Consider the following 26,524-nt stretch of genomic DNA (forward strand, 5'->3'; position numbering starts at 1 on the left):
CCATGGAGAATGATCAACTGCCACCTCGCCTGCCCACAAGACTCTGAGAATCTGTGTTCTCACTGGAGGATTATTTTAAATTCCTCATTGTAATACAAGGACTCTGAGCTTTATTTTTATTGCTTGGAATTTTATTCCTCAAAGCATGACGTTTCCATTATATTGAATCAGAAAGGTTAGTTACCTTCTTTATATTGAAGATGGACCAGGCACAGTCTTGGTCCAACAATCCTATAGTGATTCATGGTTCCTCTTTAGTGTTTATAATATTTTATACACGTCTCTAAATGTACTTGTGACAATGATTTTTTATGGTTTTGAGCCTAGCCTTTACCAGCTGAGCTACCTCTTCCATCCAACAATAACTTTTTCTATCCACCTGTGTATAATGTCTGATTCTGTACTTGTAAACTCCTAAGAAGAGCCTCCACATCTCATATGTCTCTGTATTCTTCCATTGCCTTCTGGTGTCTCAGATGGACTGTTACAGTAATTTTTATTTGTCTGATGTAATTGTCATCTGGGGTCACTGCCTCCACCTCCACCTAGCCTAGTCCAGGAAGCTTCTAGCCTCCATACTATCTAATCTAGGCCTAGAATACTTTCATCCTCTGAGATTTACTGCTGATTAAGCGCACCCTTTTCAGCTCTTTTTGAACTCTGGCTGGCTTGTTCAACTCAGCTGTTCTGGCTTCAACACCTCTCCAAGCTGACTGATTCAATCTGGCTTCTCTCAGTTTCTCACTGAAATGGTCTGCTTAACCTCAAACTAACTCTAGCAATCTGTTCTAATCTTCTGGTTCCTTCTCATTCTCTGGCTTGTTCTGTTTTCACCTGTGTCTAGCTTGTTCTCTCTTCAACCTCTCTCTGTAACACTCTCCTGGCAAAAACTGTCTCTGAATTCCACAAAGTGAACTACCACAAACTCAACTCCACTGCACTGCCTCTCAACTCACTGTTAACCAAACTGAATGCACAGAACTGACCAGAATTCAGAGATCTGCATGTATCTGTTTCCTGCATGTACATACATCCTGAGTGATGTATTTAAAGGCATGTACCACCACTCTTGGACCTAAGCTTTACCTGAAACGTGTTCTATACCAGACTGGCCTTGAACTCAGATCTGCTTGCTCTGTCTCCTGGAGTTAAAGATATGTCTGTATTCCAGCTGGAGCACATAAACTTGGAAGTTATTACCGAAGCAGCCATGTTCTGAATTAAAATTCCTCTACAATTATCTGCTCAGTAAATGTGTTGTTTAGTTTCAAATGTACATTTGCTAAGGGATTCTACTTAAAAAGTGTAACTAGTGAGCCGGGCTCAGTGGTCTGTAATCCCAGCACCCTGGGAAGCAGAGAAACTTGCTCTTGCGAGTTCAAGGCCAGTCTGATCTATAAATCGAGGCCAGGACAGCCAAGGCTACACAGAGAAATCCTGTCTCAGGAGTGGGGGAGGACACAGACCTTCAAAAGTATGACTAATGGATTCTTAGGGTTGAAATATCTTTTATTTCCACTTCTGAGATATCTTATTTTTGAAACAGAATATTTTTAAAAAGATCAGCACTGCAACTTTGAAGTGCTGCTTGCTTCCTTACTATGTAAAAGTGTCTAGCAAATATGCTGCTGCTGCTGCTGCTGCTGCTGATTATTATTATTATTATTATGGAAATTTGCAGAGGTTTCAGTTAAGGGAGACCTTATCATCTCCTTGTGACAGAGGAAAAGAGAAAGCCCACAGGTCTATCAAGAGGCTATTCAGGAAAGACTATCCTGCTGCCTATAAAAACCACACAGCACCCAGATTCTGATTCTGAGATCCTGTAAATATGCCTAAATAGCCACATTGCCAAGTTTTCTCTTTAATGGTTTTCCTGAGAAATTAGCAGGTTTCATGTTTATGAAATATTTAGTGGCTCCCCATTAGGCCCATAGACAAGACTAGCTTAATGATTTACAGTGTTTATTCTAAAATAAAAATGCAGAGCCCTTTGTGCCAAGATTAGGAGTTCAAGACAGTGACACAGAGCAGTTAGTGAAATAAAGACCCTTTCTAAGCACAGAACCTTCTGTGTCTTCACTAGTCCCAACCTATGAAGCCAGACTTGTCCTTCCTCAAAGTACTTCTATACAGTGGATGGCAAAGTCTATGACTAGGGACAGAGCAAAATTTAGGTGCATACAAAGAGCTACAGGAAGCTGGAAGGAGCTTCTAATTTTGTAAGAGGTAAATTTAACTTTTTTAAAAAATGTGTTTGCTTTGTCTGTATGGATGGCTATGGACCACGTGAATGCCTGGTGCCCGTTTAGGCCAGAATAAGGCCTCAGATCTCCAAGTGGAGTTACAATGACTGAGCACCATGTGGGTGCTGAGAACCAAGTCAGGTCTTCAAGAACCACAGGTGCTCTTAAGTGAGCCACTTGTCCAACCCCACGAAACTTAGTTTGGGGAGAGCAGTTAGAGAAGAAAGCAATTCTAGATTAAAGGAGCAGCGCTGTGAGCAGGCAGAAGTCCCCTGTTAGAACAGGGTTAATTTTTAGTAAGGTCGATCACATTAACTTCTAAGAATGGCGACTGAGACTGCAGAGGGAGGCCATCATAGAGACTGAACACAAGGGACCGCCGTGTACCAACTACCTCCATGTCATTTTAAACTACATTTGTGTGAACAGTCATTTTACAGATTTAGGTATACCATAGTGATGTTTGGCAGGTCTTCTTATACAGTAATACTGAGAGCAATAAATGCTTTGAGGATGCCTAGCAGGTGGCACAGTCCTTTTAGCTCCTATTTTGGCTGCTAAAATCACTTTCAACGCCTGCCGCTGAACTTTCTTACTCTGTCCAGAGCCCCAAGCACTCAGTCCCTGCGCCTTGTCCCGCCCCTCCCCCTCCCATGCCACGTGCTGGAGAGTGTTGCATCAGGAGTACTTCCGGGTGCCGGAGGTCGGCCCCGGCAAGATGGCGGCCCCCTTGGAGCTCAGCTGCTGGGGAGGTGGCTGGGGGCTCCCTTCGGTCCACAGCGAGTCCCTGGTGGTGATGGTGAGGCCGCTTTGCGGGCCGGGGCGCGGGAGGATGGGGCTGGCTAGCTGCGGGCTGCTGGGGACGCGCGGACCGCCTGCAAGCATCTGGTCCTGTCGGCCTGGCAGCGCTGTCCCGGCTGTGGGAGAAAGCACGCTGGCTCCGCATTTTCAAGCCTTTCTGCAGACCGAGGTCCCCCAAAGCGGGAAGCCTGCGCGTACTCACGGGGGAAGGGGTCGCGCGGGCGCACGGGCAGCTTCAGCCTCTGCCGGTGCAGCTGTCAGAGCTGCTCTGCTCTGCAGACCTGTATGACTACTCACGCAGTCTAAAATGTCTCATTGCAAACTCTGTTTCAGGCTTATGCCAAATTTTCTGGCGCACCCTTGAAAGTCAATGTTATAGATAACACCTGGAGAGGTTCAAGAGGTACAGTATAAGCTTTCACACGACCCTTTCTGCCCATTTAAAACACTGGCACCCCTTCCTTCATTAAAGCCATGGAGTATATACAGCCCTAGACTACTTTGTGCCTTTTAGCTTCTTAGAATGACCTTGGCTGCGCATTGGTTGTGGTTTGATCATTCTGAGTAATAACTCAAAGTGCAAGCCAAATCTGTGGAAAATAGGAGAAATAGGAGAAACGAAATTGCTTGCTGTGAAACCTGCAAATGTTCTCACCCACACTTCTCACATGTGCAGTTGGTATCGTTTTTTAAAGTATTGTAATCTTCAGAATAAATCACGACTTTTGCTTGTGTGTAAACTGTTTTTGATTATAGGTGATGTACCAATTTTGACAACTGAAGACAACATTGTTTCTCAGCCTGCAAAAATACTAAGCTTTTTAAGAAAGCAGGTGGGTGGCTCCTTTTGAAGAGGCAGAGAGTTTTCTGCATGCTGCTCTTTTATTATTATTATTTCAGACTGGGCTATCCTCTAGTCTATGCCGGCCAGCCACTCTGCAGCAGAGACTGGCCACAAATTCTACAATTGTAGGTGTGACCCATCACACCTGGCATCCTGGATGCCTTTTGCTTTTAACTCATTATAAGATTGTTTTGTTTTGTTTTGTTTTGTTTTCAACTCATTGGACAAGTGGGAATGCCTAGATTTTGACAACAGAAACAAAAACTTGAATTTTGTGAATTTAACTTGAAATTTGTGAATTTATTGAAATGCATGTAAGAAGATTCAATTTAGTTATTCAAGATTACTCTTGTTTGCTAACATTATCACTTTAGTCCCATTGTTGCTATACATTTCATGCTAAGTGTGACAGGTAAGCTTTTATGGAGAAAAACATTATAATACGTTTTTTTCTTTCTTGTTAAAAATAATTGCTTTTACTCATTAACCATGTACAACATGTACGCTGAACAAAGGCTGTTAATAAGCATGGAAACAATAGAAGTTAGTTGGCAAACCGCAAGCAGCATTTATTTACTTAGCGTATGGTGCTGAGAACCCTCTGCATTGAGGAACAGTTTTCACTGGATTAGTATTGCCCCCTTCTAATGTCAGGTGTGACATTTGGGAGGAGAATAGGAGTGTTAATCTGTTTAGCTTCCTTGTCCTTGGGATGTTCTTTGACTTATAAGAGCTTTTGTGTTTGTTTTTAATAGAAATATAATGCTGATTGTGAGCTCTCTGCAAAACAAGGGGCAGATACACTGGCTTACATTGCTCTCCTGGAAGAGAAACTTCTCCCTGCTGTGGTGAGCATTTCTGAATACTACAGGATCTTAGTGACTTAGTTGAAAATGTAGTCTGTTTAGAAAGATCAAAGGGTAGGAGTCTTAAAGAGGAAATTTCCCAAATTAGTTTTGATCTTTTATAGTATGACAAAACTGGATTCTCATAGACATTCTCATAGACACTTCTGTTGAAGGGGATAGTTTGGATTGTTTGCTTGGACAGGGAAACATTCTACCTCGGAGTTATACTCCAGCACAATAACATTGTATAGGGAATAAACACTATTAGTGGAAGATGAAACTTTGCTCCTTGTATAGAATTGCTTATATTGTAGTTCATTCACTTGGTGAATATTTACTTACTATGTGCTAGGCTTTATTTTGGGTATTGAGATATAGCAGTCAACAAAATCTGTAAGTTTAAAATAAACTCATTTTACCTTGAGTCATTTCATCTGGAAAATTTAAGTGAAGTTACTTTATTCAAAGACATATATATATATATATATATATATATATATATATAAAGCCTGTCAAATTGATTGAGTGATGTTTATGTTAGCAGAGCATCCTGTAATGGTTTCTCCTTCCTTTGGCAGCTTCACACTTTCTGGGTTGAGAATGACAACTACTTTACTGTGACAAAGCCGTGGTTTGCCTCCCGTATCCCTTTCCCTCTAAGTTTAATCCTGCCTGGAAGGATGTCGAGAGGAGCACTGAACAGGATTCTCTTGACAAGGGGAGAACCTCCCCTCTACCATGTCCAAGAAGTGGAAGCACAGGTACAGCCAGCACTCTGTAGGGAAGGAAAAGACGCAGGGCCTTATCTCTAGGTGCTACCTCCAAGTGTTTATCATCCTTTTTAGATCTACAGAGATGCCAAGGAGTGCCTAAACCTCCTGTCACATAGATTGGGGACATCTCAGTTTTTCTTTGGTGACACGTGAGTAAATTCCCTTAAAAGTCATTTTGCTATAAGCCACCTTTTTGTGTTTATATCAGTGTACTGGAAAAGTGCTTGATTTATAGCTTTCTTTGTCCTGTTACTAGAAAAACTTCACAAAAGTACTGCCACATTGAAAACACTATTTGGAGTTACCTACATCTGTGTTCCTGGGTCATGGTTACTCATATTTTGTTCTAAAATAAGCTAACTTATCCCTTAAAAAAAAAGTAGCAAGACATAATGGCACATGCCTCTGATCCCTGGCAGAGGCAGGCAGAACTTTGTGAGTTCAAGGCCAGCCTGGTTTACAGGACAGCCAAAGCTACACAGAGAAGCCCTGTCTCAAAAGACCAAAAAAAAAAAAAAAAAAGCCAGGCATGGTGGCATATGCCTGCGATCCCAGCACTCAGGACACAAAGGCAAACTCATGCCTGTTGCCTTGAGTTCAAGGCCAGCCTGGTCTACAAAGTTCAGAACAGCCATGGCTACACAGAGAAACCTTGTCTCGAAAAAACCAAAAAGAAAAACCAAAAACCCAGCCAGTGATTTTGCTGGGAATATGAGAGCCCCTCCGAGGCCACACTCCAGTAGCCACTGGGCTCTCTCCTCCCTGGGATGTCCAGCGCATGTCTCTTTTACCCACCGCACTGATTGTGAAGCCACTGGCCAGTGCACACATGCCACTCTGCCCTTCCTGATGAGCACCCTGAAGGGAGTCACCCAGCTATTTCTCAGTCCCAGGGCTGGTGGTTGGTTTTGGAATTCTGTTCACTATTGGTACTTATTTACTGTATAAATATAATCTATCATTTGTATCATGGGGAAAAAGTCATTCTGACATGTGTGGATATATTCAGTGAAATGTGAATTAAAGCTCGTTCTCCCATCGTCAAAAATCAGTTTTTTACTTCAAAGGGAGATCTGGAGGAATAGCTTAGTGGCAGAGCTCTCAAATAGCATCTACAAGGTCTCAGAGTTCTGTTCTCAGCCCATAATTTATTGGGTTTTTATAGGAAGTTTTTGTTGTTGTTGTTGGCCTCAATCTAACATCAGCCTAATGTGCTTCATATGTGGCTGTGAAAGTATCAGGCATTATTCCTACCCTCCTTATACTCCATAACATTTGTAGTTTACAACTTCAATTTCTTCTGAATAAAATAAAGTATTCTTAAAACTCTAGTTTAAGAAATGCTGGTAAAACCCTAGATGCCTCATCTTTGGAAACAAAAATAGAAGTAAACCATTCAAAAATTGATGTTGCCTATTAGACAGATAGTTTAATGAGAACTTTTGAAATAAAATCCAAGTCAGTCTTCCCCTAAGTGCTTCTGAAGGAGAGTCCTCTGTTTCCAGGCCTTCCACCTTAGATGCCTATGTGTTCGGTTTCCTTGCGCCACTTTATAAAGTGCGTTTTCCCAAAGTTCACTTACAAGAGCATCTGAAACAGCTCTCCAACTTGTGCCGCCTCTGTGATGACATCCTGAACAGCTACTTTAGGCATGGGCCCGGGGGTAAGTCAGCATTGCTTTAGCAAATGTTTACTCAAATTGGGTATTTTAATAGTCTCCTGACAGTGCAGAAGTGGAACAAGTTTGTAGATTGTCTTGGATTCTGGTGGTTTTCCCATCTGCTCCCATGTTCTTATTTACATGGAGAAAGAGACCTGTGACTGCCACCGTTCTCCGGACTTTACACTTTGTGTGTATCTTCTTTATAAGTATGCCCCTCTACCCCTGAAATGAGTCATTTGCTCTTAAAAGATTAAGACACATGTGTTGAGTCCCTGCTGAAAAGTAGTGTTTATCCTCATGCAAATGGGCAGTCGCTTCAAATGGTTTTTACCTGCTGCTTCCTGCATTTTCCTCCATGAACAGAAATCAGTAGAGTTGACTTTGGTGAGGCATACTCCCATGATTCTGCTGCCTGAAACTGATTGCACCAAACAGGTGATATAGTAAGTGGGGGATCCAGGCACTTAGGATGGCATCTCTGTGACTAGGGCCTCATGCTTAAGGGACCAGAGCACTAAGTTTACATTTGTCAAGGTGGCTGAAGTAGTCCTTTAAAGAAACAGAAGTTATGAGGTAGCTGGCTTAGGTAAACAGGCTGTTTCTTAAGTTGGGTTATACGCTTTACATGTAGGGAGGTCTAGGACGTGGGAGGTTAGGGAACTAAGTATCATCCAACTTTGTCATTCTGGGGCAGGGGCTCGTAAGCCTGAGTACACAGCTCTTCCACATATCCCAATTAAAATGTCCTGGGCTCAATCCCAGAAAGCTCTACTTTTAAAAATCCTTTGGTGCCTACTGAGTAGCTTATAGAAAATTGATGCCTCTAGCGTTAGAACCAGTGACGTACGTGTAATGATTAGGGAGAGAGCCAGCGTAAACTTGAGACCACTGTGCCCTCAGTAACCACTGTGGCTGGCTGCATGTTTTGTGGCTCAGGGTCTTCTGTAGACTCAGTTCGGTGTTTTCCTCTCTAGTTTCCTCTGGAGCACTGTTGGCCCTCTGAACTTTGCTCTTGAACCCAAAATATTTTTTTCTCTTTTGTTTTCTTGGAGAGTGTGTGTATGTGGAGCAATTGGGAAAGTGGGAAAACAAAACAAAAAAAAATTTTTTTCCAATCTTAAACAGCTTGAAAGGTTTCCTTTCTTTCTCTGATTTCTCTCCTGGCTTCTCAGGCATCTCTCCAGCTGGACAAGAAATGATAGATGCAAACCTGCAGAAACTCACACAACTTGTAAATAAGGAATCCAACTTAATTGAAAAGGTCGAGTTACTTTGTTATTTTCCTTTCTGTGGGAATGTTATAATTTGAGTTATATATTTATTTTATCCTTTTAGTTTTTAAGAGTTTACTTTTCAAAAGGCTGTTTGAATATACTTTTAGTGAAGATTTATTGGATACAGTGTTTTGAAGCCAGCAGTGGCCTGGTTGTATTGAGGAAAAATGGAATAATTACATTGGGTTTGCTTTTTATTATATACTTTAGATGTGTCAAGTTGGGTGACTTAAAAATTGCCTGTAAAGAGAGCAAATTAGAAGCAAGCCTGGCTTGCTGCCCTTGCTCTGTACTGAAGCCACTTTCTGCAGGTCTAAGCACCCATGCCCCTCTTCATTATTAGTAATGTCTTTCTCTTTTTTCCCTCATGTCCCTCCTTTCTTCTGGTTCTTCTCTATCCTGAATGGAGTCCACAGTGTTTTTACTATTTTAGTTGTTTTGTTACTTCGGAGAGTCTCAATCTGCAAGAGACTCCTAGGAACTGGGTGTGGAAGGGAGCCGACAGTAGATCTGAGAGGGCTCTGATTGAAACCTACGAAGAGGGGTTGTGTTTGCATGCCATGCTGTCCACTTTTAGTTTGGAAAAGAGGTGTAGTTAAAAAAACAATTGTGTCACAGTGAGAAGAGCTGTTTGAAGCTTCGGCTCTGCTGCTGACTTTGGGACCCAGAAAAGGTACTTCTCCTTTCGGAACCTCATTTTCTCCTGTCACATAGGGCGGGCTGTGCCTGCTTTTCTGTATGAGGGGAGGATTTGCAGAACACAGCTAGAAGTATTCTGTCCACCCTCACTTTTGGAAGGTGTCTTAAGTGAGGCTCTGGTCAAGTTCTGCAGTGTATGCTTTTTTGTGGAATTTGTGGTGATAGTAAGAGTTTGGCTGAGTATGAGCCACGTTGCTTTTTATGGATACTGAGGCAGCTGGTTTTTGAGGTGTGACATTTATAATTTTTGAGTGATGGTTTGACAGAGAAAGGTTTCTCCACCAGTCCTGCAAACATCCAGTTCTGTCCTCTTTTTGGCTGTAGTCTTGATAGAGAAGCCACAGTCCACAAAAGTGGAGCCTCAGCCTCACTCAGATGTGCCTTGTACTTTCTACAGATGGATGGCAATCTCCGCCAAAGCCCTCAGCTTCTTCCTCGGAAGCTGCCAACCCTCAAACTGACTCCAGCAGAAGAAGAGCCTAATTCCTTACAGAGGCTGTCACCGTGACAGTCAAAGCCAGACACAACCAGAGTCTTATGGTTGTTGCAGTGACTGCTCATGCCGAGGGCATGGAGACCCAAAGAAGATGCCGTCATGGGTTTCAGAAAGACTGTAAGGCAGGAGTAGCTGTGTGTGGCTTCTTTTTAGATTAGGGAAGCGTTTGTTTTTTAGCCTGGTGGTGCACTGTGAGTAAAGCTGAACGCCAAGTGAACGGGTGTGTGGGCAGGGCAGACTCAGGCACTGTCTGTAAAAGTCCCGCCTTAGTCAGGGCACATCTTTGCCTTTCATTCAGGTGTTGCCGACCAAAAGCTGCAATTCTGTTCTGAATGTGCATTTTTAATTTATTTAAATTAATGTATTAACGTAGTTTTTCTTAGGCCCATCTCAGTACATAATATGTGGCTTTTTGGCTGAGACCTTATTCTTCTTTAGAGAAATCTGATGCCTATTTTAGGAACTAGGAAAAATAGAAATTATTTCAGTAGAAAAGCCTGTGTTTAACTTTAAAAAAGCAATGAGGAATGTGCTTCTTAATTATTCTCTCATAAGTCTGCTCCTCTGGTGGTTTAGTACCACATATGCAAATGTTAAAGGTGGTTTCTATAACACCCGCAATAAGGCATGCACACGAGCGTCAGTATGATTAAGTGCTTGCTGACATGTTTGATCTAAGCTAGCAAAGGCGAACATGGCAGCTTTAGTGCACCATTGCCCATTTTCTCATTCTTGTATCAGTTCCAGAGCTGGAAGTCTAGCTCATCTTACTGTATTTGTAGGAAACCGTATTGAAGTGTGCTCAGTTAACTGCTAGCATCCTTGGGATGAGCCATGGCGAGCATCCTGGAGATGCCTCCCATGTGTCTGGTTTCAGTGCTCCACACTTGACTCAGAACAGTTTCTTTATAATAAGCATATCATGTAATCACATACTTTCTGACCAACTATTATTTCCTATGTATTTTTAACTGCAGTTGAAGGATCCAAAGGAATAAGTGAGAAATAGCAGGTTTCTAAGGTGATTTATAGTTATTGATTGCTGAATGGATTGTCCAAGGATTTCCTGTGTGGTATTTGACATATAATAGTGGTTGAGGTGCTTCTGTTGTTGTGAAACCACTTCTGGGATTTTTAAAATATAGGACCATGTTTTGGATTAGTGTCTTACAAGATTATTACGGTGCTCAGCAAATTCCTGGAGTCATGCTGTGCTGTCTAGAGCCTCCGCTGCTGTGAGCAGAGCAGACCTCATCCACGTTTGACTTGCTCCCCAGCTTGCTCGTGTTTCGGTAGATGAAAGCCTTACATTGCTGTAAATAGTTTTTCTCGAAAGCTTTAAGTGAGACACAGGTAATCTTCACCATCTTGTTCTTCTCTTCTAGTGCATTTGCATTTAGGACAAACATACAATGAGTTTCACAATACTTCTTTAACAAAGTGTGCATGTGAGTGAGTGTCTATGTGAGGGACTGAGTGTATGCATGTGAGTGTGTGTGTTGTGTGTGTTCATGTGTTTGTGAAAGTGGGGGGTGTAAGTGTGTGTGTTTGTGAGGTTAGTGTGATGTATGTTCAAGTACGTGGGGGATGTGCATTTGCGGGCTGTGTGTGAGTGAGTGTGTGAGTGAGTGAGTGAGTGAGGGGTGGTGTGTGTGTGTGTGTGTGTGTGTGTGTGTGTGTGTGTGTGTCACATCTTCTAAGGCAAGTTACAGCAATCTGAAATCTGAGTATTTTTTTTTTTTAAATAATGATCAAGAGGCTTCCTTGCCTCTAGGATTGACTTTATAATGGAGAAAGATGGTTAGCAAGTTAATCAGATATCTGTTTATGCTTTAATCAGTGTTAGTCATTTTCAATTATGATTTAATAGTAAACCTTCCAAAACAGTATTTGAAGTAGTTTACAGTTGTAAAACACATGTAAAAATAGGACAGTAGTTTCTGAAAAATAACAGTTCCTAAGAGAAAGAACCATAGCATCACTACTAGGTTGTAAAATCTAACTGTGTGTGAAGTTAGAAGATAATACTGATTTAAGTAAGTTCTTCTAATGAAACTGCTAATTTCTGTGAGGAGGAGACTGTTTACATGTGTAGAAGAATGTAGCCGGTCCTGTTCAGAGGACACTGTGCTTCAACCAAGAAGTGTACTCTACTATTTTGTTCCTGGAATGCTTAATCAAAAGGACTCATTTCAGAATAACGAACATCTCTTCTTTATGGTGGAGAGGATGTTTGTGGAGTGATGTGCTTGCTCTGTCTCCCTGATCTGAACTGCCTTTAGCCTCATGCTCTGTGTCCATGTGCTTCAAGACCACATTTCTGAGATGCAGAATCTGAGCTGGCGAAGAAAGAACTTAGCTGTTGGGTTCCTTCCGTCAGCTTTCTTTGTCTAAGCAACTGAGATGACAGGAAGCTGTAACTGAGCACAGAGCACTTTAGGGACCAGGCACACAGAGAAGCTCTTAGAAGGAAAAAGTTTCCTAGACTGGACAAAGGGCCCATGGTCAGGATGTTTGTGCACTGGGAGAAGTGGTCCATGGCCTTGACCGAATACTGTGAGCCATTGGGAGGTGACATGAGAACACAGCACGGCATGAAAACCGGGACTGTGCTCATTTTTATTTTTGTTGATTGTACAGAGCGAGAAAGAAATCGGTTCACTAATTCCCACAGGGTAAACATAGACACTCTTGCCACAGTGATGACCCAACACTAAAGAAACTGCAAACAAGGACAATGGGAATTTCTTAACTTTGGCCTCACAAAAGGTTCACATTAACAAATTTCAGTGTTGGTGTGCTTGAATTACTTTGGGGTAGTAGTTTTTTTTCCAGTATTTTTTCCAAGCAACCATTTTTATTTCCCCTTGTAATCCTTAACAATTTATAATTGATAGATAAAGTAACACAAAGGAACAAAGACACTTATATTAGCGCTAAGTTTAAAATTGTTCAAAGTCGGGCTGGAGAGATGGCTCAGAGGTTAAGAGCACTGTCTGCTTTCCCAGAGGTCCTGAGTTCAATTCCCAGCAACCACATGGTGGCTCAGAACCATCTATAATGGGATCTGATGCCCTCTCCTGTCGTGTAGGCATACATGCAAATAGAGTGCTCATATATAAATAAGTAATCTAAAATAAATAAATGAATAAATAAACTCGTACTTATTTAAAAAAAATTGTTCAAAGTCTAACAGTTGGGAAAACTAACATCAACAGAGGCTGAAACTGGTAACAGTATTTTGAGAAAAACCACTTTGTTCATGTGATCAAGTGGTATTTGAATTGGATGATGTTTCTTTGGAGCCTCTCAAGAATGTGCACTTACCAAGCTTGTTAAAAAAAAAAAAAAAAAAAAAAAGTTTTCTCCAGGTTGGGGTGGGAAATGACAATTTTCAACAGCCACAACCATAACCACTCAAAGCCAGATTATAAATACTTAATATAATTGGGGGCTGACAGGTGGCTCCGCAGTTAGGAGAACTGCTCTTGCTGAGGACCTGAGTTCAGTTCCCAAGGGCCTTTGGCAGGTGGTTTACAGCCTTCTGTAATTCTAGCTCCAGGAGATCTGGCGCCCCCTTCTGGAATCCGTGAGCACCTGTATTCACAATGTGCTGTTGTTCCCTCCCCAACACATACACATAATCACCAGTAAAGTAAAATTAAATATACATAGGAAGCGGAATGTTATGGCCCTGGGTTATCTTACTTCTGTTTTTCTAATACTTTAAGAGTCTATAATTATTTCCAAGTAAAGGATTTTAGAAGCAAACCTAATAGAGTAAGTTTATCACTGCATAGCTGTATCTTAAAACTTGATGCTGCAGACCTAGTATTTAGTTCCACATGAGAACTGCATCATATTAACTGCATCATCTGATGAAATTTTTATTTGATTCTTGAGCTTAAAGAAAAAGCAGCTCGGGTCTCTAACAAACACTTCTAAAGATCTCCTTTGCCTCTGCCTGTTCTAACAACCTCACACCAAAAGCTTGTTTTCTATAAGATATCAAAATGCTTATGCTTTATGTTTCTCGTGTGTGCTTCCCCCTCTGGCAGCTGGCTTCATAACTGAGGACAAATTATTTTGAGTCCTTTGCTCTGTCTTTGTGTGGGCATTCCTTTTCTGCCTTACGTTTTTTCTCTCTGTGGTCACAGTGTGCGCCGTGTTCATTGACGCCACCTTCTATTGCAGAAGGAGTGGCAGAGCCATTCACTTTTTGTTTTAAACTCGAAGGGATTTTGTAATTGACGTTGTCCTGTCCTGGTTATTTTTAGAGCTGAGATCCTGAGCAAAGCCAGAGGTCATTTGGGTTGTGATGGCAGTCTTTGTATATTGTTCTTGGTGGTAAGAAACAGTTATGTGTTTGTCTCCCCACCCCTGCTTTGCTGCTCTGCAGTCATGTGAAATTACATTTATTTCCTAGTGTTTTCATATTTTAAACAAAATTTAAAGAAATCTATGGTTACATGAAATCTTAGATCAGTAGTCTCGCCCTGAGAGGTTTAATTGAAGCTTCATTGGATTCCAGAATGCTGGTTTTCATGATCGTGTAAACTGGGAAAGGTTTCTCTTTTTTGTTTTTAAGTGTTTGTAAAGTAGTTTGATGTGGAAGTTGATGTTGGGTGTTGCAGTCTCTAGGAGCCCAGGCAACGTGTTTTGTACTCAGGACTGTTGTGACCAAAACAAATGGGGACTCTGGGAATTACAAAGGCTTAAAAATGTTCTTCCAGAAAAGTGGTCCGTGGATTACTTAAAAGAATTAGCATTCTTGAACAGTGATATAATAAAAGGGAAGCTTGAGCTGATTACTTTTGAATAGCAAGGGGTGTGCTGTGATAGACTTACTCAAACCGAATAAGCTAGCTTCTTGCAAAGGGGAAAAAACACTAGTTATTTTTGTGCCCTCATTATTATTAATTTGGAATTAAAAGGTAAAAACAAATTTATGCAAGAGTAGTTTCTAAGAGGGTATTTGGCAGAATATATTGTTATAATAAGTTTAAAAAATGCTGGATTAAGCAAAGCAGAGTTGCTTTAGGCTTTTCAGAACCTTTGATGTGTAAATGTGTGTTTTTGGTTTCCAGCTTCAGAGATGTTTTACTAGCAAAGAGGACAGCTGAGCAGGGCTATATGTGGGCATGTGTTTGTCTCCCAGGAGGAGTTCGTGTCTCCACTGAGAACCTCAGTTTGATATACCACTTCCCTAACTTATTTTACTGAGAATTTTTTTAAAGTAGGTGTTTTATGGGATTTGCGTTCTGAGAAATTTACTAAGGAGAACACTGAATATTTTGTTCGATTGTTCATTACAAAGTTTCTGCTTTTGAGTGCTTCTCTGATGACGGTGAATGTAACTAAACAAGCTTTATTTCATTTCAGAGTATAAATCAGCTCACCAATAAAGCTATGGCATCTTGTCAACCTTTGCAACATACACAGTTGCAGGCGTGGCACTCCAGGGTTTGGATGTGCATTTGAAACACAATCTGCCTTTGGGCTGGGAGGTCTGGTGTAATGGTGAGCATCTAGCCACATGAAAAGCTCTTGGATCTTAGTTCTGATGCTTCAGTTCGCCCCTCGAAAATTAGAGCAATGCCTTTTAATCATGTAGTTTACATATCCCAGATCCTTGGAAATGACCTGCCAGAGTTTGCATCAGACCTCGGAGAGCCATCTGAGATGGAGAAGGCCATGCTGGCTGCTTGTTCTTTGGTCCATGGGCTACTGGAATTTTGATCTGTTGGAGGAGGGGTGTATACAAGCCTTTAAGTTAAGTGCATAAAGATGAGGTGGGTTTCTCTTAGGTCTTATTTTATTTCGTAAGATAGAAACTATCTTTAAGCAAGACTGTGGTGTTTGTAGCTTCACTTCAGCTTTCTGGAAGATCAACAGTGAAAAAGACAAGAACTGTGTATGTATGCATATTGGCTCTGTCTCCCCAAGTCTGTCTTTGAATGGCAAACATTTTAAACATCTGTGCAAGTGTTCAAATGCTGTAGTCTCCTATTGTGCAAACAATCAAATCAGCAACGCTAGCCATGGCCTCATGCTCTAGCCTTGCCTACTATGAATGTATTCTATCTAGAGGTGATGTATAAATACCCAGAAGTGGAAACGATGATCATTGTTAAGAATTTATTCTGATAACGAAAAACTGGATATAATCTCAAAATAGCTATTTTCTCAATAAAATTTCAAATCACCTAAGTATTTATTAATTCTTGGTGTAATAGTCTTTATTCATTGAGGTGATGGTCCTCCCTGGTTGAAAATAGTTACAGGTTACCAAGTAACCTGAGCTGGAGGGAGCACTGCTCATGTTTCGTTCACCCGTGTTGTCTAAGGTACATGGGTGACATTGTGAGATCTGCACCCCGTGCTGACAGGTAGAGGCCCGCTTTCTACTTTCTAGGCCACTGACATGCACACTTCGTCGGACAGCTACAGCTTTGCAGTGTAGCTGCCTCTTCATGCCCTCAGTTCTGTCATTCTCCTCCGTTGCCCCTTTGTCTACCCAGCAGCTCCATTCAGCTGAATGGAGACACTAAGAAAGAACACTGTTGTAGATTGGAGGGAAGATACTGGTGTTTGCTCACGTGTGTGTGTGTGTGTGCGCGTGTGCGCGCATGTGCACACATGTGCACTCACGTGGACAGTGAGTGTTCTTTCTCAGGTGCTCTCTACTGTCTCCAGAGTCTTTTATTACCCTCAGGTGGCCAGCAAGCCCCAGGACTTCCCATTTCCGTCTTCTCAGTTCTGGGATTACAAGCTTGTGTTAGCTTGTGCAGCTTTCTCAATGTTGGTTCTGGGGATCAGACTCAGGTCCTCATAAGCAAGTACTTTATTGACTGAACCATCTCCTCACCTCTCTTCCCACCTTTTAATGGGGTAGGACAAATGGATGTAGGGAGCATTGTGGTTTCTTTATATGTTTGAGGGAAGAGTCCCTGACAGCTGTCCACCAGAGTTGTTCTCACTGAGGTAGAATTGACATGCACTGAAATGTCTTCTGGGACTGTTCAGGTAAGTATTTCTCTACCTTCAGAAACTGCTACATCTTTGCTGACTTTTGTATCCCCTGAACCTGAAGCAGGTGAGGTAATGTGACGTGGTCACCTGCTTCCTACAAGAGAGCAGCATAGGATGCTGTTGTTGGGGGAGGATGGAATTCCATGGAGGAAAGAGAACTACCCAGGATTCACAGCCGAGAGCCATTCAAAGAAGTAAGAAAATTCTCATTCTTAATTGCTCCCCTCAGAGGGTTGGCCTTACTTGATGCTGTCTGAGGCACTCAGAGTCCCTGAGTAGTTAGTGGAGGGCAGGCTATGGCACAGACAATATTTTGCTGCTTCTTTGCCACAAATAGCAGCTAGTAGTAGGGAAAGTGACCCTTTGCCTGCCACAGTCCTAGGTGAACAGACCCAGCAGAATGGAGATGAACAAGAGCTGGGGGGTGGGGAGTGGAGGGATGGCTCAGTGGGCAAGCACACTGGCTGCTCTCTCCAGAGGACACCGGTTCTATTTCCAGCACCCAGAAGGCTGCTCACAACCATCTGTAACTCTAGTTCCAAGGATCCAACACTACCTTCTGGCCTCCTTCCTCAGGCACTGCACACATGTGCTAAAAAGGGCATGCAGGCAAGACACTCATGCACATAAACAATGAACCTAATTTAGAAAAAGAGCTGGCGTCTGTATGTTGTAAATAAAAAAAAAAAAAAAAAAAGACTGTTGGTTTATATAATTTTATTATTAACCCAACATTATCTCAGTGGTATTATCTAACCCACTATCCCAAATAATCAACACAGACACCTGTTAGATTTTATAATTGCCTTATTTACCTTGGGCTGGGCAGATACATTACCTATACTGTTTCAGTAACCTCACCATCTATCCCCCAGCCCCCATCCAATACCATCCACCTTAATCTGCCTCATCTGGTCTACCATCATGCTACTTGCTTGTATTTTTCATCTGGGCATTTTCATGCCATTACTGGAGTCGTTCCTCTCAGCCCATGTGGGTTTTTTTTTTTTGTTTTGTTTTGTTTTGTTTTGTTTTGTTTTGTTTTGTTTTTCTCCACACTAACCCATCATGGTGTCCTCCTTCCTCTTCTCTTCAGGTCTATTCCCCATGATTCTCCTGTCCTCTCCAAGCCTAGGAACCTTAGCCACGCCTGCCCCATTCTGCCCTTCTCAGGTATAGGCTCTTTAATCAACCGATCATGTATGTCATAGGCAGGTTTACAAAATAAGAATAGATGTAACCAGATCTTGAGGACCAGTAACACACATCAGACCAACCTCTGACATCTGTACCTGGTTTGAAGTGGAAATTGTAGTGAGGAAAAGTTAGGATTTGCTGTTCTGTGAACGAGTTCCTAAGTAACTTAGCCTCTCATGATCTGACAAGATTGTCCTGTGCAGAAGTCAGCCTCCTCAAATGCTTTCAGCATCTGTGATTAAGAGACCAAGACAGCTGTGCATCAGCAAAGACATTTCTAATTTCTACCAACCAACTGAGGCTCCAAATGCTGCACATTTCCAAGTGGGGGAGAAGCTCTTATATTGTCCTCTGAATAAGACAATGGAAAGAACAGACAAACTTTCACAATATAAATACAGTTAAGGATTGGTTCCTTATATCTCTTTGGGGAGGGTGATATTCTCAAGAATTCACATTTTGAAAAAGTTAAATCTTTTGGTATAAAAGAAAGCATTTCTGTTTCCCAAACATCTCAGTTAGGACCAAATGGACTTAGGGATCATTTTAAAATGCAGAAAGCAAACTGATGTATTTGAAGACTTTTCACATTCTTCCAGTTTTTATATACATTATCCCAGTTTTCTCCACGAGAGAGAAAATTGTCTTTTAAACCTGATAAACCATTTTGAATCGTACATAACATCTTGAGCTGTGATAAAATGGCTCAGGAAAACAGGTGTGTATTAGGGGGAGGGGATATGTAGGTGTAGAAATTAAGAAGAAAGAGCAAAAAGCAATCAAAACTAGTTACAAAAAATGTGCAGAAAATGCAGTCATTGAAGCATATGTCCAAAGGTGGATTCCTGTAAACTTAACCCACCTCTGTAGTTTTGAAGCTGTTTAACACACATTCATGCAAGGCTCAGTGCCTAAGTCTCTGGTGCCATGTGGAAGCCAGAAATGCCCACACCATTTAAATCCCATGTCTATCCTGCTTCTTAATCTTCTAAGGAGAAGGCTTTCGTGGTGGTGCTGACTGAATGCAGAGGTCTCCAAGCACTAGTTCATTTTGGGAGGTGGATAAGAAGGCTCTAAGGACTGCTCTCAAGGAACCCATAATAGGAGATAAATGAATGTATTCTGTCCAGGATTGTCTCAGTCTGACTTAGGCTGTTTTACTTCATGTTGCTATAACTGTTTTGTGCTCAGCCTAGGTAATTTATAAAGAAAGGAAACCATTTCTTACCATTATTGAAGCTGGGAAGTTCAAGATTAAGGGACTGCCCTCTGGTGATGCCATATGCTGTGTTATTCATGTTGGAAGGTGGAAGGTCAGGAGAATGGGAATAAGGAAGTGGGGCTAAATTCAACCCCGTAAATAACTAACCCATTCCTGTAATGCTAGCATTCATCATTCTCAGGGCCGAGCCCTCATTGCCTAATCCCCTCCCTAAGCTTCCAACTCTCAATACTAAAGCTTAGGGATTAAAGTCCTAACTCATGGTCTTTGAGGGAAACACCAAAACCCTGGTTAGTAGCAGTGGTTTGCCACCCACACAGGTTTTCCTTCTGCCCCACAGACATATTTAGATATACATTACCAAAGGTCAAAGGCAAAGAAGACGGCATATGTAGCTTATATGACCAGTCCTGCAAAGCCCTGCAGTAGATGTGGAGCATCTAGTCCCTAACTGTTGGGAAACTTAAAAGGGATCAAGGGTGAATTGAGGGCTTAAAAGATAAGAACATTCCAAGCTGGACAGAGCAAAGGCATGAGGCCTCAACTGTACTCAAAGAACTGCAGGCAACTGAGGAAAGCTGAGATGCGGAGAGGCGGCAGGAAACCCTCCCAGTCCTTGCTTCCATGCATGTATGGGGAAGGCGTAGGAGTTTAGTGTAGTTGAGATGGAACCTGGGGTTGGAGGAGCAGGATGCTTCATTGCCTGTTCTTGGGCTCTGGTGTGTGGTGAGGATCTTGCTGTCATAGCGAAGCTCTGGAGACACTTGTCTGGTCAGGATGGAAGATGCTGCTGCCCAACAAAGGATTGTCTGAACCCAGATTCTGATGGGCTGCTGTGAGAGACACAAAGCCTTAGTGGAGTTTACACAACAGAAGCAGATCATAAAACGGGGTGCCCAGCAGAGGCTTTGAAGAAATAGAAGAGCAGCCTGCTGTTGGGGGAGTGGTAAGTAGCAGAGTTTGGGAGCACAAACTGTCTAGGTGGAAGAAATCAGTCTTGTGATTAAAAAAAAAGCTGGGGATGAAATCAGGTCATCAAAGGATTATTCAATGACTTAACCATGGTTAGAGGCTGAAGAAGAATGGGGTTAAAAAAAAAAAACAACGATGGGTTCAGAGTTTAAAAGCCAGATTTAAATCGCCAGAGTGGTGATTTTCAGTAGCTTGACTTTTATTCTGAATTACCCTTTATTATCCTGTAATGGGTAAAAAGTAGAATTATAATTATTTAATATATAACAACAAGCTTGAGTATTTTTTCCATTCTTTGAATTTCAGTTCTAAGTTACTGCTGTATTTTGGATAGAGAACAGATTCAAGGCTTATCTTGGGGTTGATTCTGTTTGGAAACAGTGGAAACTTTTAAGGGATGCTGCCTACTTGTAAGGGGTGCTGGGAGGCACACAGCCTCAAAGGGGGCTGCTGGGACTCCAGTGCCCTTTTCCCGTTTGCCTCCTGCCAAGTGTGTGCTCTCAGTGTGATGAACCTGTGCAAAAAACAACAAGGCTTCCGGGCCCGAAACTTCTGAAACCAGCAGTCACAACAAAGCCTTTCTCTTTAGGAATTGATGGTGTCTTGTGGTGGCAAGCTTGCATGTCTGTCCTTGCATATTCCGCAGCAGAGGTGCTCACTTATCGTAGAACTGCCGCCTACCGGCTGTTCAACAAGGCTTCCGTGAAAAACGAACGGGCCAGTGCAGATCGCTCTCCACATGTGGCAAGTGCTCGGGGTGGCTTTTCCCTCTTCACCCTCTGCTGGGTAGAGAAGCCTTGGAGCATCAAGACAGGTCTCTGTTGTAGCCCAGCATCCAGAGCTCAGAATGGAAGGAACTAAAGGGGTTTTGGATATTTTGCGTGTTTTGGGCCAAGAGCTCATTCTGTAGCCTAGGCTGGCTTTAAACTTACCATCTGACTGTCTTGTTTTCCTGTGTGCTGAATGACAGGAGTCACCACTAGGCTCTGAGGGATTTGGGAAAAGAAGAATAAAATTTGAAAATGTGTTGAATAATATCAGACAAGAGTAGGAATAATTGAAGCCAAGAGCCAGAGAATCATGCTGAAGCCAGTGGCTCCCTTAGGTTTTCACTGTTAACATGAAAAATTTGAATCATATTATTGAAGATTTACCAATTTACCACAGTTTCTTGTGGCCTGGCTAATGTTGATAAAGTACCTATATTCAAGGCTGAATCTGACTCTAAGAAGTAGGGTAATATTTTTCTTTTTGTAAACTGAGTATTTTAAGTATACTAGGAAACATGACTTATTAAAGGAATTAATAATTAATTATTTCTTAAAGTGAATATTAACTCAGCTTTTTCCCTTTGGCAGTGCTGGGGTTGAAACTCCAGGCCTTCCTTGTTCATCCTAGGACATTACCAGCTCTTCTAATTCACTTAAAAAATCATTACTAATCTGGGCTTCTCATATCTAGATTTGTCCAGACTGGGAACATAAGAATATATGTGCAATAAGAATATAATCATATTAAAAAGGTAATGACTGAGAGCCATCTGGAGAAGTATTGCCTCAACCGGAGAAGAGAGAACTGGTGTCAGGCCTTGGCTTTCAGTACGTCCTGTAGTTGCGGGGGAGAAGGAGTCAGCATTTCACTAATGAGATTTGCAGATGGCTTTAAGTTGAGAGGTATTGTAAACAGCAGGAATGACTGAGGAATGATACAAGAGGCTCTGGAAAGGTTAGAAACATGGACAGGAAATCAAATGATTCAGCTTAGAGTAATGCAAGCCAATCTGACATCTGGGGCCAAACAAGAAGAAATACAGATATGCCACAGAAGAGACAAATGTGGAAAATCTTGAAGGAGACTGGAGGGGCTTTGGCAAGAGGAGAGCACACGCTGGGAAGAGGGAACTAGATGCTGTTAAATTCCCACTGTCTATTTTGTGTGCTGAGCTCTTGTTGACCAGGTTAATCCACTCTATGAGGGTAAAACAAATAATAGTGATTTTTTTGAGGGTTGATTATTCATAAGCACTCATTGCTTAATGAAATAAAAAGCCAGCCTCCCTCTAGCTGTTCTTAATGTTGCAGAAGATCACCAGTATAGGAAGTCATATGGAAATGACAGAAATCTTTCCCATCCCATGTACCCTGCAAGACAGTTTCTCCGTGTAACAACCCTGTCTGTCCTGGAACTCTCTTTGTAGACCAGGCTGGCTTTGAACTAACAGAGATCTGCCTGGCACTGCCTCCTGAGTGTTGTGGTTTAAGGCATGTGCCACCACACCCAGCTTGAAATGGCAGGAATCTTTGGGTGGAAAAAAAAAAAAAGTTTAGTAGGAGAGGTCACCTACCACATTCTTCCTGGAGCACTTCTCACCCAGTCACACAGAAATGCTGGAACAACTTCCGGGCTATTCCAGGTACCAGCAGCAGCTTTGCCTAGGAGTCTGGCTTAAAGGAAAATAAGGCACATTCTCATGGTGACTCTACACAGGTAGTGTTTTTGTTGTTGTTTGTTTGTTTGTTTGTTTGTTTCTGATGGTGGACTTCTTCCCATCTCTGAATACACTCATGTTAATCCCTAAAGGCAGCTTCCATTCCAGCCTTTTGCTTGGTTCACCTAGTGTTTCTATAAAGGTATAGTGAGTGTTTGTGCTTCCTCTAGATGTTACTGAATGAAATAAAAATCACCGGTGATATCGCCTAATTTCTGAAATCATTATGGAATAATAATAATTTAATTTCCCATCCCGAGGGAGCATAAAAATGAAGGGCACATGGAAGGAATGAGTCGGAAAGCAAACACTTGTTCTGGGTTGTGAGATACATCAGTAGCTTGGGTTAGAAGTCTGAAGCTCAATGTATAATTTTTTCCTGGTAGTATTTGCCTTTTAACAGCTGTGTGTTTATCCATTCCACATCCCAGTGAAGATACTGAGTCAACCCTTGTGTGTAAAGAAGCTTATTATTGTTGAAAACTTAAAAGAACTCATTCATTCATCTAGCACGTGTTTGCTGAGTGCCTCTAGGGTCCTGGATCCTCAGCTTGGTACTCAGGATACTCTGAGTCTCTCTGGCCTTGTGGGACCGACATTCCAGTAGGGGGAGACAATTAATAATGAACATAATAACTGAGCACAGTGCATAGGATCATAAAAATGATCAGTGCTGGGGAAAAGAAATGAGTTGAAACAGCAGGGAAGGTTGGGAAGGGGCAAGCTTTGATGGTAAACATGGCAGATAGTTGTCACTCTGAAGATGACACTTGAGATGGAAGTGTGCAGTTGGCTTCCTTGATAGCTGCATGTGGACAGTAGTTTGTTTAGCACAGTAGAGAAACAGAGAGGAGTCCAGGCTCTTTGAAATGGAGTATGCAAAGGAGAAAACGATTAAGGAGCCAAGGAGTGAGCAGACTAGGTAGTACTGTGGTGGCCTCTGTGTACCTTTGGCTTCCCAAATCCCTGCCTGTATGCACGTGCACATGTTCATACATCTGTGTGCGAATGTGTGTATAGGCACATATGAAAAGTCATGTGGAAGAGGTCATCAGGTGTCTTTCTCAATCACTCTCTACCTCAATTTTTCAGAAAGGGTCTCTAACTGAACCTAGAGGTTACCAGTTCAGTTGACTGGCTGGCTGCCAAGCCACGGAAATCATCTTGTCTCTGTCACCCTAGTACAGTGATCACAGATTCATGGTGCCCAGCTTTGTAATGGGTGCCATAACTTAAGTCCTTCTGCTTTCGAGGGGTTTGCACTTTTCTGACCAAGCACCCACCAAGTCCGATACACATACCATCCGATTGCTTTTTTTTTTTTAAAGGTTTATTTAATCTTAGTAGCGAGGATAGACAAGATGGTATGTAGGGATGGATGTTGAGTATATTACAATAGTGTAACGCCAAGGGTCGGTGGATGAAGAAGTGGTAGCTGAGGCAGGAGGAGAGTGCATGAGGAGTACATTTTGCCAGTACTATGGAGATTTAGATGTGCACTGTATGACAAAGAGAAGAAAGATGACTTCAAGAGTTTTGGCATAAACACTGGCTGGATCAAGTTGCCATTAACTGAGATTGGAGTTGGAGGGGAAACGGGGGAGGTACGACTATCACAGCATTGGAAGAGAGACTGGGAATCTTTTTGACATGTGTTTGTGGTGTCTATTCAACACCCAGGGGCAGATGTTGCATGAGCAAAATGTCTAGGTAAGCCTGGAGTCCTAGAGGGGCAAACTGAAAAGCCACCAGCTCAAGCATGTCATTCAAAACTATGAGGCTGGAGCAGATTATCAAGGATTTGAATTACAGAGAAAAGCCTAAGAAGTGAGCTCTCAAATGTTCTGGTCACTAAGAAACCATGGAGAAACAGCTGAGGCTGAGATATTGAAGTCTGATACCAGTGAGGACTGTGCTAGGAAAGAGGGAGTGACGGGCCACACTGGGGGCACCCAGTGGAGCTTGGAAGACGTGGCCTGAGTCTGCATTCAGCAAAATGAAGATCACCAGTGACCTTGGTGAACAGTTTTGATGTTGGGGTACAGGGCTAATGGGAACAGGCTTAAGAAAGACTAGGAGGAGGAGAATTGAGAAGTAACTTGATCACCAGAACAGGGCTGGAGTGATCTCTTCAGGATCTGTATGTTTTCTCCAGGACCAGAGCAGCCATACTTGAAAAGTAAAGAATCATGGCTGCAGAAAATGTTGAGAGAATTCTGTGATGAGAAAGTGTGTGCTGGAGAAGATGCACACCTAGTCTTGTCGTCATCCTCTCTCTTGCCATGCTTTCTCATCCTCTCTTTCACCAGCTACTGAACTAGTCTCGTTGCTTTCTCGCCATAGTCTTTGCTTGAACAGAAATGGCTCATCTCCTGCATGGCTGGCCTTTGTTATTCTGGACCCCTGAATCAGAAATGTCCTTAGTCTCCTGGCTTCTGCAGGGGATTCTACCTTCCCAATCCACACTCCACAATGTTCATATTTCAAAAAATACAACATGATTATCCCTTATCCTTGCTTGGTGATCTTAGTGGTTACTCATTACACCTCTAGAGACATTTGATTCTCTTGGTCTAGCCTAATGATTCCCCTACTTTCTGGCTTTACCAGCCACAAAGCCACCTTGATCTCCCAACATTCCAGGCTTCCTTTGAAGCCTTTGGATAAGAAGACTCCAATGATTGAAGGAGAAACCACTAAAGCAGCTTAAGAAGGCAAAGCAAAGCAGACCATTTGATTTTTAAGCTCCATTAAATCAGAAACAGAGGGTATTCCTTGGTTCATATTATGCCATCTTTTTTTTTAATCTGCTTTTACCTAATGTGTATGTAACACTGTGGCCTATCTGTCTACTTGAATTTGAGACTTCTCATGGCCAGTCTTACCTTACTTCTGTACACTTCCTTTGGCTTTAAGTACTGTGTGTTAAAGCCTTGAAGGCTGACATTTCTAGCTCAGGCAACTCTTTTGAGATCTGAATCACAGCCAAAGATAAGAGTCTCCAGAGGTCTGTAGCAATCCCAGTCTGTCTTTAAGCTGAACTCTGATTTTCATCACCCAAATATTTTTCTTTCTTCTCTCAATAGATGTCAAGCTATCAGTTAGTGTACTCTTCCAGAGCTGGCTAAACTGGTTGACCAGCAACCCCCCAGAATCCCCCTGTCCCTGCCTTCCTAATGCTGGGAATATGGGTGCGAGCTGTAGCACCTGGCTTTATAAGTAGATTTTGGGAATCCAAACCCAGTTCCTCATGCTACATTTCTCATCCCAGAGACCTGGAAGGTTACTTCAATGTGTTAGAAAATCTACTTTTAGAATTGGGTGTAATGGTGTGGAGGCATGAAGATCAAGGAGTCCAAGCTACATAGTAAGTTTGAGGCCAGCATGGGCTACAAAAGATTCCATCTCAACCATTCTGAGCCCCAGCAATTAAAAAACAAAACCTACATATATGCAGTGGTCAAAACATTCCATATATAGTAACTTGTTTAATCTTCACAACACATTTTTGAGGTAATGGCTATGATAATCACTCACTTTGTAGAAGAGGGAAACAGGACATGGTGAGGCTGAGTAATATGCCCAAGTCACACAGCTTACTGGGGCTGAAATTCAGACATCTGACTTTGGCATCGATATACTTATCTTGCACTCGTTCATCTTGCCACATCCTTTGACTCACCCTTCCACACAACCTATTAGAGGGATAATCAAGTCCATCTCTGAAAATGTCCCAAAACTTCTGTCATCATAATTCCATGCAGGTCTCCATTCTGAATCACATCTTCAACTCTCCATCCTAGGTCATTCTTCCCAGAAAAGCCTTAGCTTTAATGTTAGGTTCCCCCCCCCCAAACACACCCAGACTTCCTTCCTAGACTCCTCCATTTGAATTATGTCCCACCCTAGTTTTTCCCTCATTGTAGCATCCTTTCCTTCCATGTTAAAATTTATAACTGAACAAGATAC

The 26,524-nt window shown here is 42.2% G+C and overlaps 1 protein-coding gene across 9 annotated transcripts in view; it reads left to right on the top strand.

The window, feature by feature from the left end:
- Nucleotides 1-2,950: 2,950 nt before the first annotated feature.
- Nucleotides 2,951-26,524, top strand: part of Mtx3 (metaxin 3) — a 79,299-nt gene continuing 55,725 nt past the window's right edge. For 6 of the 9 annotated variants that reach the window (XM_055625450.1, XM_055625449.1, XM_055625448.1 and 3 more), the window contains exons 1-7: nt 2,951-3,045; nt 3,381-3,450; nt 3,804-3,880; nt 4,647-4,739; nt 5,318-5,500; nt 5,585-5,661; nt 7,018-7,175. In XM_055625450.1, the coding sequence (XP_055481425.1) occupies nt 2,965-3,045; nt 3,381-3,450; nt 3,804-3,880; nt 4,647-4,739; nt 5,318-5,500; nt 5,585-5,661; nt 7,018-7,175 (739 nt within the window). In that variant the 5' untranslated portion in view covers nt 2,951-2,964. Of the gene's footprint in view, nt 3,046-3,380; nt 3,451-3,803; nt 3,881-4,646; nt 4,740-5,317; nt 5,501-5,584; nt 5,662-7,017; nt 7,176-8,347; nt 8,437-9,545; nt 15,858-26,524 lie in introns of those variants that run through there. The other 3 variants (XM_055625447.1, XM_055625452.1, XM_055625456.1) reach the window with 3 other exon arrangements.

This window comes from Psammomys obesus, unplaced genomic scaffold, assembly GCF_907164565.1.
Source record: "Psammomys obesus unplaced genomic scaffold, mPsaObe1.curated_primary_1811, whole genome shotgun sequence".
Classification (NCBI taxonomy): Eukaryota; Metazoa; Chordata; class Mammalia; order Rodentia; family Muridae; genus Psammomys; species Psammomys obesus.